The sequence below is a fragment of the Dreissena polymorpha genome, chromosome 8, assembly GCF_020536995.1.
Source record: "Dreissena polymorpha isolate Duluth1 chromosome 8, UMN_Dpol_1.0, whole genome shotgun sequence".
In the NCBI taxonomy this organism is placed as follows: Eukaryota; Metazoa; Mollusca; class Bivalvia; order Myida; family Dreissenidae; genus Dreissena; species Dreissena polymorpha.
Genome location: NC_068362.1, coordinates 57,116,669 through 57,135,072, shown reverse-complemented (window position 1 = coordinate 57,135,072; position 18,404 = coordinate 57,116,669). Strand labels below are relative to the sequence as shown.

The 18,404-nt window shown below is 35.3% G+C and overlaps 1 protein-coding gene across 1 annotated transcript in view; it reads left to right on the top strand.

The window, feature by feature from the left end:
• The window catches only part of LOC127842960 (NACHT and WD repeat domain-containing protein 2-like), a 40,301-nt gene extending 34,052 nt beyond the window's left edge, over nucleotides 1-6,249 (top strand). Inside the window, exons 32-36 of the mRNA XM_052372759.1 lie at nucleotides 86-232; nucleotides 876-1,037; nucleotides 1,865-2,022; nucleotides 2,848-3,013; nucleotides 3,983-6,249. Coding sequence (XP_052228719.1) covers nucleotides 86-232; nucleotides 876-1,037; nucleotides 1,865-2,022; nucleotides 2,848-3,013; nucleotides 3,983-4,089 — 740 coding nt within the window. The 3' untranslated portion in view covers nucleotides 4,090-6,249. The remainder of the gene's footprint in view (nucleotides 1-85; nucleotides 233-875; nucleotides 1,038-1,864; nucleotides 2,023-2,847; nucleotides 3,014-3,982) is intronic.
• Nucleotides 6,250-18,404: the final 12,155 nt, after the last annotated feature.

Below are 18,404 nucleotides of genomic sequence, written 5' to 3'. Positions count from 1 at the left end.
GGCTGATCTGGGACGAAACTTTAATACATGCTTTAGGCTCAGTGTTCCTTGAACGAGGCATAAACAATTTCTTCACGGGTTTCAGAGGCCCGGTATGGTTGCTACTTGGCCACCTACATGCTGTTTACCCGAGACAGCACGCGCTTGTTCTTCAGCGCAAATACTAGCTTGGAATCAGGCGAACAGCGTTCAAAGAATGTATATCATCTTTTCTGCTGGGACATTAAACAAAGTACGTTGTTTTCCCATTTCTGCAAATAAATATGTTTCTTTATCGGCGAGCGTCAGATCTTCTTGTTTAATCATTGTATTTAACAACATGACAATTATTATATTATGTGTAGTATAGGCCACTGTGATATAACAACACAATCGGTGAAGTCAACCCTGGAATGATAATGAACTATACTGGTCCATTCAGAGGCATCTGCCTTATAATATTTATATTACCTGTGTATATATACCTTTATATATTACCTGTGTATTTGCATATTACATATAAAAGCTCGCTTTCCATCAACATTAGTGCACTCAATATTAAATAATATATGATATTAAATAACAACTCGTGTCCGACTTTTTATTCAAATTGACATGAGGGTGCTTATCTAATGAGACTCGTTCAGTGAAAACTTTACTTTATGCATGTGCATAACGCACAGGCTTATCAGGGACGACAATTTCCGCCAGACTAGATTTTGCTTACCTCCTGGAAACGAAACATTCCGTAAAAGCGTTCAATGTTATCGCATACTTTCTTTAAATTTCCGTCCTTCCATTTCCTTTGCGGACTGCACAGGCTAATCAGGGACGACACTTTACGCACATGCATTAAGCCCAGTTTTATCAGAACGAGGCTCTAATTTATGTTTCAGAGAAGGAACTATTTGAGCTGTGCGACACAGAGACACAGATGCAGCACGAGAAAGTTAAAAGTGACGAAAGTACGGACATGCATACGGGTTATCTTCTTGACGACGACCGCATCGTGACCACGTGCCTCGACAATGTCGTCCGAGTGTACGACGTCAAAACAGGTTGGGGCCCGTATTCACCAAAAAATTCTTAGACTTAAGTCTAAGAATAAAGAAAATTCTTTAAATTAGAATATTCAAGAATTTCTTTTATTTTTGAGTCAAACTCTGCAGTAAACATCTCTATCTATATTATTCTTTATATAGAATATTTTGTTAATGACATAATCACCATTGGAGGCCTGTATATATTAAAACACTGAACACATTTTATTTGGTTCTAAGTCTATTCTTTATTATTAAGTCTAAGAATCGGTTGGTGAATACGGGCTTGCGATTTTCATGAACTGGAAACCTAAATTCCACGAAATTCATAATGAATTTTTGTTTCGCTAGTGAATTTTTTCTTAGGTTCACATGAAAATTCTTTTGTTATAAATTATGCTATTTAAAAATACAGGTTTACAGTACTAGAATACATTTATCACAAACGTTTTGCAGAGTGTTTTGGTACAGGAGTACTAAATTTGCAAACTTTTGTTCATTACATTCTTTGTTTAGTCCTTTACTTTCTTTTATAAAATAATTTATGCGTGTGAAGTAAAGGCAATGATCCTGATGGCCCAAAGGAATTCATAAATTGAAAAAAAAGCATTTAAAATGCGGTGCATGCAGTCAGAATAGAATGTTTAGATTATATTCAGCCACTCAAAATAACATTTCCAGAAGAACATGTAAAGAGTATATTCAGCCATTCAAAATATATTTCCAGCCTTGGATTTTTTTTATCAATATCGTTAACTGTACGGGAAGGCAGAGATCGATAAATTAATAAAGCGTGAGTATTCTAACAAATGCAAATAGTTAGCAATATCCATCATTGAAACCAGGCAAGCTACTCCACCGGTTGACGGACCACAAGACGTCGTCTGAGTTAGCGCTCAGTGACGTCACGCCCTACTTCCTGACGTTCGGCTCGGAGAACTGCATCATCCTGTGGAACAAAGGCACGTGCTCTAGGGTCGCCACCTTCACGATGGACGAGGGGGTGAGACTCATGTCACCGGATATGATTGATTTATCATAAATCTTCCCTTTAAGAGCGCGAACCTCAAGATCCTCTGAGGCGCTTAATTTTATGGCCACAATCGTGCAGTCTGGTAAGGGGCTACCCCGTCCGCTAATCGGACCACGAAACCTTGCATCTAGCGAACAGCGTAGTTCCAGACCAGACCGCACGATTGCGCAGGCTGGTCTGCAGCTGCCTTGGCCGCATTCTGCAAAAGAGGTTCACTTATATACAATCGCCATGTGTGTTATAAAGATAGATTATACTAGAAAGTAGAATAGCACTAAGGCCATATAAATGTATTTTAAAAATCGATTTTTTAATTATGAATTATTAGTTGGAATTGAGAAGATTATATAGCGTTTATGACATAATTAAAATAATTCCGAATGCTTCTGCTGATTTCGTTCATTTAAAAACTGCGCACCCCACATAATGTTATAAGGAACACAAGTGAAGGTAATTGCGATAAGTAGTAATGTTTAGACTTGGTTGGTTTTTAACATATAAACTAGAATTCACGTCGGAGCATCACTTCGTTTGAGATTGCATCTTTAAGCAAATCGCTTGAGCGCTGCCTGTGTATTGACCAAACTCGTGTTTCTTCGTCCGTGCGTCGATCTGTCTCTCAATCCCTGAGTTATTCAACATCATGTTGAAACATTGAATACTTGGGTGATATATATTTAATTTAATCATTTTTCGACTTAACTACATAATGAGACACGTAATTATTCTACCAAAGCTTTTCTGTCGAATGTCAAGTTAAAAGGAATGGGTTCCTCTTATTTATGTTATCTTCAGGTCGATTACATCCACTGGAGCGATGATGGAACTTTTTTCTACACAACCAGAAATGGCGACGGGGAACACAAGTTTGTTGAAGTAATTAAGTGGACTATTCACGATGAAAAAGAACCCACAGCGAGACCTGATGTTAAACAGAGTCCTCCGATATATTTAACCGAAGGTAACATTCATCTTATTGCTATCTCTTTGCGCTATCCTCTTATTCAAAAGTATAAATAAACAACAGCAACCACAACAACCTCCTCCTCCTCCTCCTCCTCCTCCTACTACTACTACCACTACTATTACTACTACTACTACTATTACTACTACTACTACTACTACTACTACTACTACTACTACTACTACTACTACTACTACTACTACTACTACTACTACTGCTACTACTACTACTACTACTACTACCACTACTACTACTACTACTACTACTACTACTACTACTACTACTACTACTACTACTACTACTACTACTACTACTACTACTTCTACTACTACTACTACTACTACTACTACTTCTACTACTACTACTACTACTACTACTACTACTACTACTACTACTACTACTACTACTACTACTACTACTTCTTCTACTACTACTACTACTATTATTACTACTTCTACTACTACTACTACTACTACTACTACTACTACTACTACTACTACTACTACTACTACTACTACTACTACTACTACTACTACTGATACTACTACTACTACTACTACTACTACTACTAAAACTACTACTACTACTTATACTACTACTACTATTGCTACTACTACTACTACTACTACTACTACTACTACCACTACTACTACTACTACTACTACTACTACTACTACTACTACTACTACTACTACTACTACTACTACTGCTACTCCTCTACTACTACTACTACTACTACAACTTCTACTTCTACTACTACTATTTTTACTACTACTACTACCACTACTACTACTACTACCACTACTTCTATTACTACTACTACTACTACTACTACTACTACTTCTACTACTACTACTACTACTACTACTACTACTACTACTACTACTACTACTACTACTACTACTACTACTACCACATTTTATTCAAGAAAACTAAATCGCACTCTTATTGTCACCCCTTTGTTAGCAAATTTGCCCCGTCTGACGATCAACGTTGAGAAGGGCTACCAACCGGAAGCGGGCGATCCCGACACGGACGATGAGGTCCCTGACGTAAGCAGACGGGTCAGATGATTCAGATTATTCAGATGAGTCAGAGGACAATGGGCGTCACAGAGGCTCGAGGTCATCAGAAACCTCGCAGTGTGATGATACAGTGGATCAGTAAAGATTTAGTATAACGAATGTCATAATTCCGTCTCAGCTTGTTTTTTTTTACATTGCGTCTTTACATCAAGTTGACTGTTTTTTTTAAATAAATATTTCAAGCCTTTAATGTCTAATTATATACTAATTGTTTTGTAATTCGAGTGCAGTTTGTACAAGAAACACAATAATTCATTTGCATTCTCACATCATTTTTGGATTTGAGGTAAGACTCTGTCAATTCGTACATGAATATAAACAGTTTCATAAGTATGTTGGTGCCGATGCGAATGTTTACACATAATCATGCCCAAAAATTCATTCATGTACTCAATCCCTATACAAATATTGTAAGGAGACAAAAATATAGAGAAAAATGTCCAGTTCGAATCTCAAACAAGAAAACGATACGGTATTGACTTTGCATTGGTACTTGTCTTTCGATGGATACGATGTGACCGCATTATACGTGTTAATGTACAGGTCAAATATGCTATCAATTAGGAACTGTATAATTTATCTTAATAATCATTGGCTTCGATTATCAACGCCAAATTCACGAGGATCATAGTAAATATATCGGAAAATATTAAAAAGGAGTCCTGGCAAACATAACTTACCAAAACTATTTAATTTTTATTTTGCAATGTCATATATTTTTAACACTGTTAGTAAATTTTCATATTTTGTTTCAGCTCAAATAACTTGTTTGTACTTATTTTAAGTATGTATTTTTTATGAAACCTTACGTTTTCAATTGTGTATATGCATATTGTACGGGTTATATTAACACTGAATAATAGGCCTATTTAGAATGTATGTATGAGTCGGTTCTAAGTCTGTCAAGACTTATATATTTATTCTTTATTATAGTCTCTTCCAATATAATACAATTTTCACAATGTTCAATGTAAATTAAAAGCATAATTATAATCATAATATTGGTCATGCAATTTATGAATTATAGGATACATTTCACTTTACAAAACTATCCTTTTACATTATAAAAGTTAGATTACAACTCTTAATCTTATCTAAAAGTGCCATAAGATTTCCAGTTAAAAAACTGAAATTTGTATATGTGGCACTAGCGCCTAAGATAATAAATGTCCTAAAAGAGCCTTTATCAGCCATGGTCAGACCATGAGTGAACTGGTTAATGGTGATAATCTAATCTTGGATAAAATGTTAAATTAACCTTTTAAAATCAGATTTCAAATATTGTACAATAAAACATTATTTCTATTTAAAATCTCACTGTTCCATGATATTCAGATATTTTCATTGATCATAATGTCAATTAACAGTGCATATTTACACTATAGTGTAGGTATTTATCTATAGATGTAAGTATTAATCAACAGATTCACCTACATGTATTTCCAACAAGGTCAGCCAGCATTATTGAACATATGGACAATTTTGATTTATTATTGGTTTTGACCTTAATAATATAAATATGTTATGTTTTAACTAAATGAGCCGCGTTCTGAGAAAACAGGGCATAATGCATGTGCGTAAAGTGTCATCCCAGATAAGCCTGTGCAGTCCGCACAGGCTATTCAGGGACGACACTTTCCGCCTAAACTTGATTTTCGGCAAGGAGAGACTTCCTAGAAAGTAAAAGTACCATAAAAGCGGAAAGTGTCGTCCCTGATTAGCCTGTGCGGACTGCACAGGCTAATCTGGGACGACACTTTACGCACATGCATTAAGCCCAATTTTCTCAGAACAAGACACAAATAGTTGACTCTGAGCAAACTTTATCTACACTCTGAAGTATGTAAGCCAACAGCTTGCCCTGTTTAATAAACATGTAAATTGTCTCTGAATTTTTTATCTAACATTGGTAAAAACATATAAAACATAATGATAATTACTAAATATGGTACATAATTTTGCACTTTAATCTAGTATAAGGTAGCAGAATTTTGCAGCTTAACAATATTAAAATTGGAAAGAATGAATTTGAGCTTGTAGCAATCACTTAAATTTTGAAACCCGTTATGTATCTGACTAGCTTTTCTAAACAAAGAATCTATTATTTCTGTGTAAAGACTTATAACAATAAAATGTATAGAACAAGGACTGGCTCGTTTGTTTCTTTATTGTTGGGCTTGCAATGACTACTTCTTTTCTGAGATCATCTATCCTTTCTGCGTTAATGTCTCCATTAACCGAACATAAACGATATCAGCGGCTAACCCTGCGGAAAACGGGCTTAATGCAAGTGTTTAAAGTATCGTCCCAGATAAGCCTGTGCAGTCCGCAAAGATTTATCAGGGAAGATACTTCAATTTTATCAATTTTTTCATGACGGCGCTTTTAAACGGAAACCAGTCTAGGCGGAAAGTGTTGCCCTTGATAAGCCTGTGCGGACTGCACAATCCAATCAGTGATGATCGTTTAGGCAGATTTTTTGTTAATAAACCGGTGAATACATTTTTTTTTATTTCGCGTTTTTTTCTATTAAAAGATCAATATATACACGCTCTTTTTAACACAAACTCGGTTTCTGGCATTTTTACTAAAACCAAACTGTGTGTATGATAGTTCAGTTAAATCCGCTATCAAGTGATTAAATATTTTTCTTATTTGAAAATCAGACGTGTCACACTTATTAACTACATGTATTTGCGACATAAATTTATCTAAATGAATTTTCAGACCGATGTATTAATTAAATTGAATTTTTCGCCGTTTTATACCCTTTATTCTTTTTTAATTGTTAAAATACCGCTCATTTTCCAGCCATATCGGCAATTACGTGATACGCGTTTATATCGTATTAATAATCGCTCTATATCTCGAACTTACGCGCTGTAATAATCGCTCTATATCTCGAATTTACTCGCTGTAATAATCGCTCTATATCTCGAATTTACTCGCTGTAATAATCGCTCTATATCTTGAATTTACTCGCTGTGTATAACTTTGTGAATAGGATAATGTCTGTCTCTGTTTGTTTTGATGTTGAAATCTCTGAAACAAAAACATGTCATTTACTAAAAAAAATAAAAAATTGACCTTTTTGTAAATTCATTTGGAATGACATATTATCAAACCATCAAATCATTATTCCAACAGCAATAGTGATGGTGCCACCATCACTGATACTAGTAAAATATACGAGTAGACCTAAAAGCTGTAATTTCATGCTGAACAGCAATATAACTCGACCCCAAAGTAATTCACACGAACGTGGGAAACAAATGCTCATGTATCCTAATATCTATTATATATCCCTATTAGATTTCGGTGAATTGTGGCCGTTCAAAAACGATTTGCGACAAACGAAAAGAGTCTGATGTCGCTTGGAATTATGATGAAAATGCGAAATGCTAACCACACTATCTACGTCATAACTACGAACTTGATTTCGGGACGGATTTACAGGAATAATAAATATTAAGGATGTTTGATCGTTTCGTGAAAATTTTCAAAATATCCGGAATGCTATAATTGTGTGTATGGTGATTAATGTATAGATCTGTATCTGAAATAAATATAAAATAAACAGGGGGATCACCGTGAATCATTTTGAGATATAAAGGTTTTTGAATGCCATGTGCGTTTGAGAAATGGTCATTTTTGCCGGGGTATAAATTTGGGTGTACGGGAAAACTTGTGTGTGTAATACATGTAAAATTGCTTAGTAATATTGAGATTGTATTAGATGAGCAACTGTAACCTTTGTATTATCATACTGAACACATTTAAAACCAAAAATATTTGAAATCATAAAACACGCACTCATAGTCTGATGTAATACCGCTCATAAGAGGCGGTTGACATTCATGGACACGTAACTTTGTATACATCTGACGAAGAGAAAGCAACGATTTTAAACAATTCTTTAGTTTCCAGTTAGACACATGTTCGAGATTTCATCCTTTTCATACACACTTTTCGTTTGTCTGTTTACAAAATATGTCTGTAACCAGAGGGGGTAATCACGTGATAGTCAAGATGGCGACGTCCTTGCCAAGGCAGGTAAATTTCACCGTTTTATGCGACATTGCAGCTATAATTCAAAATTCAAAATAAAGTATCAAAAATGCTAAGGGAGCGTTTAAAAATTCTGCTTATGCCGTCTTGTATCATTTTTGAAGCTTTTTAAGGTAAATTGACCATAAACATGTTTTAGGATTTTGACAATTTCAAATATAGATGTTCAACCAAAGATGCACATTTTCACCAGCGATATAACGGGCGTTTTTAGCTTTTGTATCAGCACATTAGGCAATTTCGTTATCATCTTGTTCGCCTATGTGTTACACTGGACATTAAATGCGACAACACACTACAGAAGATAATAATGAATATACTTATATTCATAAATAAAAGTTGATACAGAAGTCGTGCAGGTGCATTAGAAAACGTTGCTCAAAATATAATAGACCATACCATGCATGACATACATTGGATAATTCACGATTGATAAACTATCCAATTAGTTATGTACATAGGCTTAGTACAATATGGGTTTTTAATAGATTTCACTTACATAACATGATATCGCTTTACTGATATCTTATACAACCAAGAGCTCAAATAATTTATTTCTAAACGGCAACCGGGTTCAGGATTACTTAGATCTTAGTAACTTAGTAAAATACTTTGATTTGGAAACAATTGTATTAACGGGTACAGTGCTATAGAGGTTATGTTTCGACATATACAAATGAGTCTATGTGCATGTGTCGCAGTGGTAACGTGCATGCGTTTGTTTCAAGAGGACCCGGGTTCGACTCCAGGGAATCGCCAAAGGTTTTATTCAACTTTTTTTACGTGTCATTACAATTAGTACTATGAAACATAATAGATGAGTAAGTAAACATATTTAATAACAATTTTTATAAAAACGAACATCTGTGAACACGTTCCTTTAATAATCCTTATTAATTATAATATCAAGACAAAAGTTGCATAGCGTATTGCCTTTTTCGATATTCAAACAATGGAATTCTGAAACAAAAGTTTATGCGCTCAAACTGCATATAGCAGGCTTTGGAAAAGTTCAAGGACACATGAACGCTATATTAGTTCTTAACGTTTTTAACGCTCTATTATATTACCGATTTGGAACGATGTTTATCCGTTAATAAACCAACATTTACACATTTGTATTACTTAAGAACGTTTATTTCGCTTGTTTAAAAATAATGCATACATTCTGATTTTTAAAATCTGACAATTATTTTGAACATCGCCTTTTCATCACATTGTGAACAAGTCTCTATAAAATATTATATCATTATATCACGTGAACAACATGTAAAACATTTATGGTTTTATACACTTGTTTTTATGTGCACAGTACCCTTAGAATCTAATATCCGTCTTGCGTTCTAATACCTAAATATTGAAAACTTTACAGAAAATAAATATTGGACATCATTATCCCTCGGTAAACGCCACCTAAGTAGTTTTGCGATTTATTAAAATCGATTCTTAGTGTTGATCGCAAGTTCTTACAAATATAAATATCCTGATTGACCGGAAGTTGCTTAAATGTCTTCCGGAGAACCGGAAGTCTCTTATTGAAGTCGCAATCTATCCATGAATGGTATTATACCATAATTAGATTAGCAAACCCGTTTGTGTGAAGTGCTTTCCAATTTGAAAATTGATATTTACCACTTTGCAGTGGGGATAAATGAAAAATTCAAGCCATATTAAGTATACAGCTCCCTCGGAAATCTGTATTTGTATTATGTGTGACTATTAAAAAGGCAACGAACACGCTCTCTGGATGTGTACGTTGCAAAGCCTTTCGCAACGGGAGAGAGGGTGATTAATCCCAATGTGGGACAGTCGACCTGAAGCTGTCAACTGTTTGAGCGCGCACTGCACTATTTTCAAGTTTATTCCACTCGATCACTGTGTTTTGGAAATGTGAGTTTAGTGTTGCAACGATTTACACAGTATAGACACTTTGAATTATTTATGGAGTACCTGTCAAATACATTTATATTATCGGTCTTATAACCAATAAGAGTTGGATTGAAACATGGCTTGCTCCGGGGATCAAATGGGCAAATCGTTTATCTGCATCGGAAATGGTTCACAGTCGAAGTCATTTTTCACTTTCTATTCACAGTTCAATAGGAACTGGGGCGGGGAGGGTGTTCTAGAAGCCGTCGTTATGCTTATTCTGGCGATTATGTCTGTGCCTGGTAATCTGGTTATTTGTGTCTTCATTTTAAAGTCTAAGACAACAAGGACTGTGACCAACGTCTTAGTATGTAATCTGGCATTGGCGGACATAGCATTTTGTCTATCTGCACCGTTTGTCGCCTACGTCAGAGTACACGGAACCTGGACGCTAGAGGGTGGTATGTGCAGGGTGCTCATGTACTGGATGAACGTTTGTGGTGTGGTCATGATTTGGACGTTGACGGCAATCAGTATTGACCGTTATGTGAACATCAGAGTTGGAGTCTCTTCAAGCAGAAAACTCAGGAAATTGCATTTGGTTGGAATTTGCTCTTTAATCTGGATAGTAAGCTTGCTGTTCTTTCTTCCATTTGCCATTTACTTCGAGGTTAAAGAAGGCGTTACAGGAAACTCGCAAGTCGTCCAGTTTTGTACGTTAGACTGGCCCAGGGAGAGACACTTTCCAATCATTTATACGGCCCTCATCGCTCTCTTCTGTTTCTTCATACCCGTGAATATCATCACTATCAGCTACTACAGAATATTTCAAACGTTCTGGAAGTCCAGGCGAGCGGTCGGCAGTTTTTCGAGGAATGCGAAAAAGGTGGACAGTACAAATGCGGCTCGCCAAAGTAAACAACAGAAGGTTGTCCGGACACTTGTTCTCATTGTGTTAGTTTTCATTGCGATGTGGTTGCCACTGTTTATCGTGATTGCGCTTGTTGAATATGACGTCAGCAATCACATGAATGGAATGCATTCGAACGCACTGATCTGGGCTGTAATATTTGCCTACGGTAACTCGCTTGCTAATGCAATAATGTACGGGTCAGTATTTGTCCAACTCTGGAACGCTGTGTTCAGGTGTTGCCGGCGAAAAATAATTCCGGGCGAAAATGAGACGGTAAATATTGATGCCCGAACAAGCGTTCATCATGTTACGACCGTAACCAATTTGTAATCCCGAGGAAAGCACTATCAGAAGGGGTTATAAGACGCAAATAATTACGGGAAAATTACACAAATTTCTGATGTATTCTGGAGTTTTCTTATTCGTATATGCCATGTTATCTGAGAAAACTCATTCTTTCGATTCAGGCTATGTGCATACATCATCGTCTTATAGATATGTTTGTATATGTATTTGATTTTTTATTTGATTTTAACCCATTCATTTTTGCCAACTTATCAAAATGTTTTACAAGTATATTCATTTCATTTTTGATGTTTGATGAATTGCTTTAAACCGAAAAAGCGAGAGCAAACATGTAAACTACATTATGAACACACATGTCATTACCAGAGAATCATTGAACATGTATGCATAAAATGCACTTATTATATTTAACACTTGGGAAATGGTAATAAAACATACAAAACAACATTATTAAAAGCCTCTACATGAATTTATATTAAAAAAACTCTTTAAAAGTATGCTCACCGAATATAAAGAGACTAACAGAATAACTGTACGTTATAAAGCTAGTGCCAAGAGCCGATGGGGATCATGCCCTCATACAACCATTTGAAAATAAAATGAAATGAGTGTTGGTTCATAGCATGTAAGGCTTTTAATGATTAACAGTCGCAGTGGCGTAGCGTATATGGTGTACATCTAGCGATCGGGAGGTCATCGGTTCGATCCCCCTTGTGGTAGCATTCATTTCATCTCAACTGAAGACACCAAGTACTATTTCTACCCAGGAAACGGAACAGATAGCGTTTCAATAAACCTTCGGCTTTCGATGCAATCGAGCTAAAATAAATAGGGTTAAACTAAGCATTAAAACCAGTTACAATCATATGAAAGGGAATGTTTGCCAGTCTTTTTATGTTGCTAAGTGACGATTGCATATTTCTTAAAAACAATTTCATGTTGACACATAACAATTGCATGTTTGTGTATTACATAGGATTATTGCATTGTATTATTCGTTACTTCTTTTTAACATTTTTGTTGAACGTGAATTGCATCTGTCGTTATAGTTTGTAAATTTCAAAATATAATACATACTCGCAATTCTGATTTATGCCTTCAAATGGACAGCGATAGGCCATGAGCATGTTGCAAGGCATGAAGCAAAATGAAGTAAAGCAAATTCCACTTGGCGATTTGCAATATTTCATTTATATTAATCAAAGATGTCGGCAGTTTTTGACATTTGCTCGGGGCAGTTAAACACCGAGATATGTGTGGACTTTTAGTTACAGGCTATTTGTGTAGAAAAATGTCCCTGCACTAAAAGTAAGTTAAATTAAGCAAATTTATGTTCGGTTAATTCGTTCGTGTGCCGGTATTTTATTTTGTCTCTGGCTACAAGTCTGCCTGCAAGTCACAAAACACGTATATTAATAACACAGCTCGGCAAATTGGAGTTCAAAAGATTATGATGCGAGATCGCGATATTAATTTTGCTTTTGTAAGCCAGTGGTCATCATTCTGAAACAATGAGTGGTCCAAACGAACACTAAATCACTTGTTCACTGCAAGCGTTCGAACGGCCAGCGCACTTACTGCAGAGACACGCCTATCTGCGAGAGTCGTTCGGGTTTTGCTTTAGTCGGGTGGTAAACGAGTTAAAGGGGCCTTTTTACAGATTTTGGCATGCTTTGAAGTTTGTCATTAAATGCTTTATATTGATATATGTAAACATTGGATATAAAAAGCTCAAGCAAAAAATCAAGATTACAATTTCAAAAAGAAAAAAAGGTAACACTCAGCAGGGCTCGAACCATTAAACCCTGGGGTTCTGGAGTAAAAAGTCTACGACTTAGACCACTCGGCCATCCTTCCGGATATACAGACGTATGTATTTTATACATTATAAAGTAATTATCGTAGTTTCACAAAATATAACGACAACAACATTACTCTCCAAATTATTAAATCGTTTCGCGTTGCAAAGCTTTATAATTTTCGGGGTTATTGATATAATGGCTAATTTAGGGCATAGTAAATGTTCAGTATAACTGTTTCCTCACAAATATCATAACTGAAACGAAACTTTGCGAATCTGAAACAACTTTTTCAATTTTGTCAATTTACCCAAACGTGAAAAGGCCTCTTTAAGCATCATTTTGAAGCGAAAAATTTGCACATTCTCATTTAGAAACAGTTTTTAAACTAAAAGTGTATTTTAATATCTTGACCAAATGATCGACACATTTTTGTTGTGAAATAGTTTATGATTCAAACTGCAACAAACTTTTGTTGCATTTTAAAGGGACCTTTTCACAGATTTTGGAATGTATTGCAGTTTGTCTTTAAATGCTTTATATTGATAAATGTAAACATTGGATCTAAAAAGCTCCAGTAAAAAAGTCAAATTAAAGAAAGAAAAAATACTAACACTTATCTGGGCTCCATACGGTGGCATAGAGGTGACATTCACTTCTTCTTTTTTTAAATTGCTCTCCTCTTTTTTCTATCTCGTGGCCACGAGTTAGCTTTGTTGTGGCCACGAGATAGAAAAAAGAGGAGTGCAAAACTTAATAAAAGCGGAGTGCAATTAAAAAAAAGAGCGGTGCAGTAAATAAAGGCAGAGTTCATTAAACAAAAGAGGAGAGAATTTTCGCTCTCTCGAGATCCCGAGTTAGTCAGCCAATCAAATTTTGCGTAACATGTGTTAATATTCTGTACGCATATATATAGCTGGTCAAAGCAGGCAAGGCTCTGATATAAAATAGCATACTACAATTTGTACTACTATTTCTACTACTACTTCTACTGCTGCTGTTGTTGTTGTTTTTGCTGTTACTACTACTACTACTAGTATGTTATGTTATATCAGAGCCTTGCCTGCTTTGACCAGCTATATATATGCGTACAGAATATTAACACATGTTACGCAAAATTTGATTGGCTGACTAACTCGGGATCTCGAGAGAGCGAAAATTCTCTCCTCTTTTGTTTAATGAACTCTGCCTTTATTTACTGCACCGCTCTTTTTTTAATTGTACGCCGCTTTTATTTAGTTTTGCACTCCTCTTTTTTCTATCTCGTGGCCACGACATAGCTAACTCGTGGCCACAAGATAGAAAAAAGAGGAGAGCAATTTAAAAAAAGAGAAGCACCGCTCTTTTTTTAATTGTATGCCGCTTTTATTTAGTTTTGCACTCCTCTTTTTTTCTATCACGTGGCCACGAAATAGCTAAAAGCGGCGTACAATTAAAATAAAGAGCGGAGAATTTTCGCTATCTCGAGATCCCAAGTTAGTCAGCCAATCAAATTTTGCGCAACATGTGTAAATATTCTGTACGCATATAATGGATATTTTGGGCATGGTAACGAGATAGGAAAAAAGAATGAGCAATTTAAAAAAAGAGTAGCACCGCTCTTTTTTTAATTGTACGCCGCTTTTATTTAGTTTTACACTCCTCTTTTTTCTAACTCGTGGCCACGACATAGCTAACTCGTGGCCACGAGAAAGAAAAAAAGAGGAGAGCAATTTAAAAAAAAGAGAAGTAAATGTCACCTCTATGCCACCGTAGCTCCAACACTGACCCCTGGAGTAAAAGTCGCTTAGACAACTCGGCCATCCGTGGTCATACATTTGTGTCCCCTACCGGTGAAACCGGAGGGGAATTATGGTTTGCGCTCTGTCTGTCTGTATGTCAGTCTGTCTGTCTGTCAGTCTGTCTGTCAGTCCGTCACACTTTTCTGGATCCTGCGATAACTTTAAAAGTTCTTCATATTTTTTCATGAAACTTGAAACATGGATAGATGGAAATATGGAGATTATGCATTTCATTTCATTGTGTTCCTATGTCAAGAATTCTGGTTGCTATGTCAACATATATATATATATATATATATATATATATATATATATATATATATATATATATATATATATATATATATATATATATATATATATATATATATATATATATATATATATATAATGCTGACAATGGTGGAGATTCACCGGTAGGGGACCATGTTGCTTGGCAATCTCTTGTATTTTATTAAAGTAATCATCGTAGTTTCACAAAATATAACGACAATAACAGAACACTCCGAATTATTCAATCGTTTTGCGTTACAAAGCTTTATCATTTTCAGGTTTTTAAATCGTCAAAAGATTAATATAAAGGGTATTTTGTGCAAGGTAAATGTTCAGTATTACTGCTTCCTCACAAATATCATAACTACAACAAACATTTGTGAATCTGAAACATTGTTTTCCTAACTTTGTCAATTAACCAAAAGGTGGCAATGCCACTTTAAAATGTATACGCAGTGATGCTTACGAGTCCTCGAACAATGAACCTACCAAGTACGCAACAGCACGATCGCTTTACACACGCACATACGCATGTCGTTTACAGCTTTGATTCATCGTGGTTAATTATAAAGGTAATACACTTACTTTCGTGTGGCATGTACTTTCGTGAAAACAAACTCAGAGGCTAAAATCTTTCCGACAAAAGAAGTCTTCATCCCGGAAAATATAGAGCCTATGAAGAGTTGTCATCCGCAAATAGTAATCTGCGCACTAAATTCATTTTTATTGGTTCCCTGTAATCTTATAAAGCAATTCCGTGCCAGAAAGTGCAATAAAACCATAAATCACACGTTATTTTCATTAGCAATAATGTCAAAGGCACTTAAGAAAACAAGGATTGTAAATGGAGAGGAATAAATTTATTGTTAAAAAACATGTAAATTTTGCAATAAGCAGGTATAAGTCTGAACGCACTTTTAATAATACTCAAAAAGAAGCTTTATCAATGGACTTAACGTTAGACTTAAGACGCCCTTACGATACAATGTTTCTGCAGCATATGAAAGACACAAACATTCAGTGATCTTTACCAGAACACATATGCAAGTAAATAACACAAGAATGGCATTAAGCAGAATACATGTAGACCACTAAATACCGTGTTTATGATGTTTCACATACGTTCACATGGTTTATTACCTTATACAAGATTTGAGGTCTGGTACGAAATCATGCAAATAAACATTGTACTGGTAGTATTTAAATTTAAGAAAGTCAACATTGCAAAGTGACCGAGTGATAAACTCTTTACCAGTGAATAAGTGGGACAGTTAGTGATCGAACTTTATTTATTACTTTATAACTATGATGGACTATTATATTCAGAACCTCGTTTACAATGTACTGAACCAAAGTCATGCTCTACATACAATGAAACAAATTTCCAAGCAGACGTGAGTTTAATAAATTGTGTTGGGGTGGTAGTGTTTGAGGTATGCATACATATTCGTTATTATGTAATGGAACTTGTCAAATATAGATTACTAGCGACTCCATTGATCAAAGATTAGGAATTCTGCAAATATAACCCATAAGAAGCTTGATGAAGATTGCTAGAATCAATGCAACCAAAAGCCCCGACCGTTTTATTATAGAATATATTGCTACGTTTGTTTTTTAACGACAGGCTAAGCCTTTGACTAAAGATGTTAGCCTGCACGAAGCTCTGACCAGTCAAGCCTGTGTATTAACCGAAACACGCACTCACTACATGCTCATCCGAGACACAGCTTTAACACTTTGCGTAATGCGAAGGACTTGAACTGATCTACCGATACAAATATTAAGGAATTACATTTTTCATAATTGCTTTTAACGCGGAATCAAAGCAACGTAAATTATTACGATTCAAGAAGAAAAATCTTGCTCTTAATTTAAACGGACAGTGTATTAATTAACATCTAATGCTAACAAGCTTATCCAGGACATCAGCATGTCAATAAAGCTAAATATGTGAATACGATAACAAAATAAATTAATTTCAAATTATTGATGAGATTTTGTTGCATTGTGCATTGCATGTATGGTCCCCGACTAAACAAAGATCCTAGGACAATATTAAGTAACGAAGGATAAAATAATATGTACATTAATAATTGGGGTTGGTATGATGTCGAACCGTTAACGTACATTTAAGAGTCAATCAACACTATTCAACAACAACAACACGAAACACGTCTTCCATACTTGAAATATTCTTTTATTGACATCCATCCGCTCTTACAAGTGAGTCCATTTGCACGCACAGTAAAATGTCTCACATGCTTACGTCAACTTTTATAGTCAGATAATACATGTATGTTTTGTCTCATTTGTGAACATCGCGCTTGTGGGCGTTTTGCACGAAATATTGACGTCTCTTTAAGAAAAAGTTAACACCACTGAGGTCCCTATGGCATTATAGTGACCAGCCAGGCAGCCACCAACTGTATATGGACCGAAGCCGTAGGCTGAGGTCCATGTACAGTTATTGGCTGCCTGGCTGGTCACTATAATGCCATTGGGACCGAAGTGGAGTTTACTATTTCTAATATTACACCAAAGAGTGTCCCCTGTATCATTGTACAGTGCTGTACCGGCTTTCCGTACTTTTATTTTTAATGCAACTGAATGCGCAAACGATGACGTATATCGTGTGACGTAGTTTCTCTGACGAAACATTCGAGTTTAAGCTAAATTCTCTGGATGTTAAGGACATGTCGGATGTGGTGTTTTTTTAACAGTTAGTTATTTGTTTAAGGCATCGAACGAATGCAAAACGAATTTCGGATTGTGTATTTATCATATACAATGTAAACTTCAATAGGAATACAATAAAATAGTGTGATTTAAAATAAGTTTCGATAAAGGAATGGAAGAATAGAAAATGGAAGTGAATATCGTTTCGACTTTATTGTTATAAACATTGTATTAATGTTGGCATTGTGGTAAGCGTGTCGTTTATTCTAAATTAAGTCTGTTATTTTACTTTTGTTAAAGCTGAAATAGTGTCAATGCTGTTCAATAAAACACTTCAATACAGTGCACATTTAGTTGTGTAACCCCGAACGGTCCATATACAAAAAATAGTGACCGGTCCATATATTATACTCTTAGGTTTCTCTATCGCATTTTACAGACTAAAACTGTTCATATAGATATAAAAGGACCAATATCTCTGAGGTGTAATATTTCTTGTTATTTAATAATTCAAAGTGGTTAACATTTATAACTTGAAGATGTTTAGTATCACTGTATGGAAATATATTTGTACACACTACCAATATAATGTTACGAATAATTACAATACAGTGA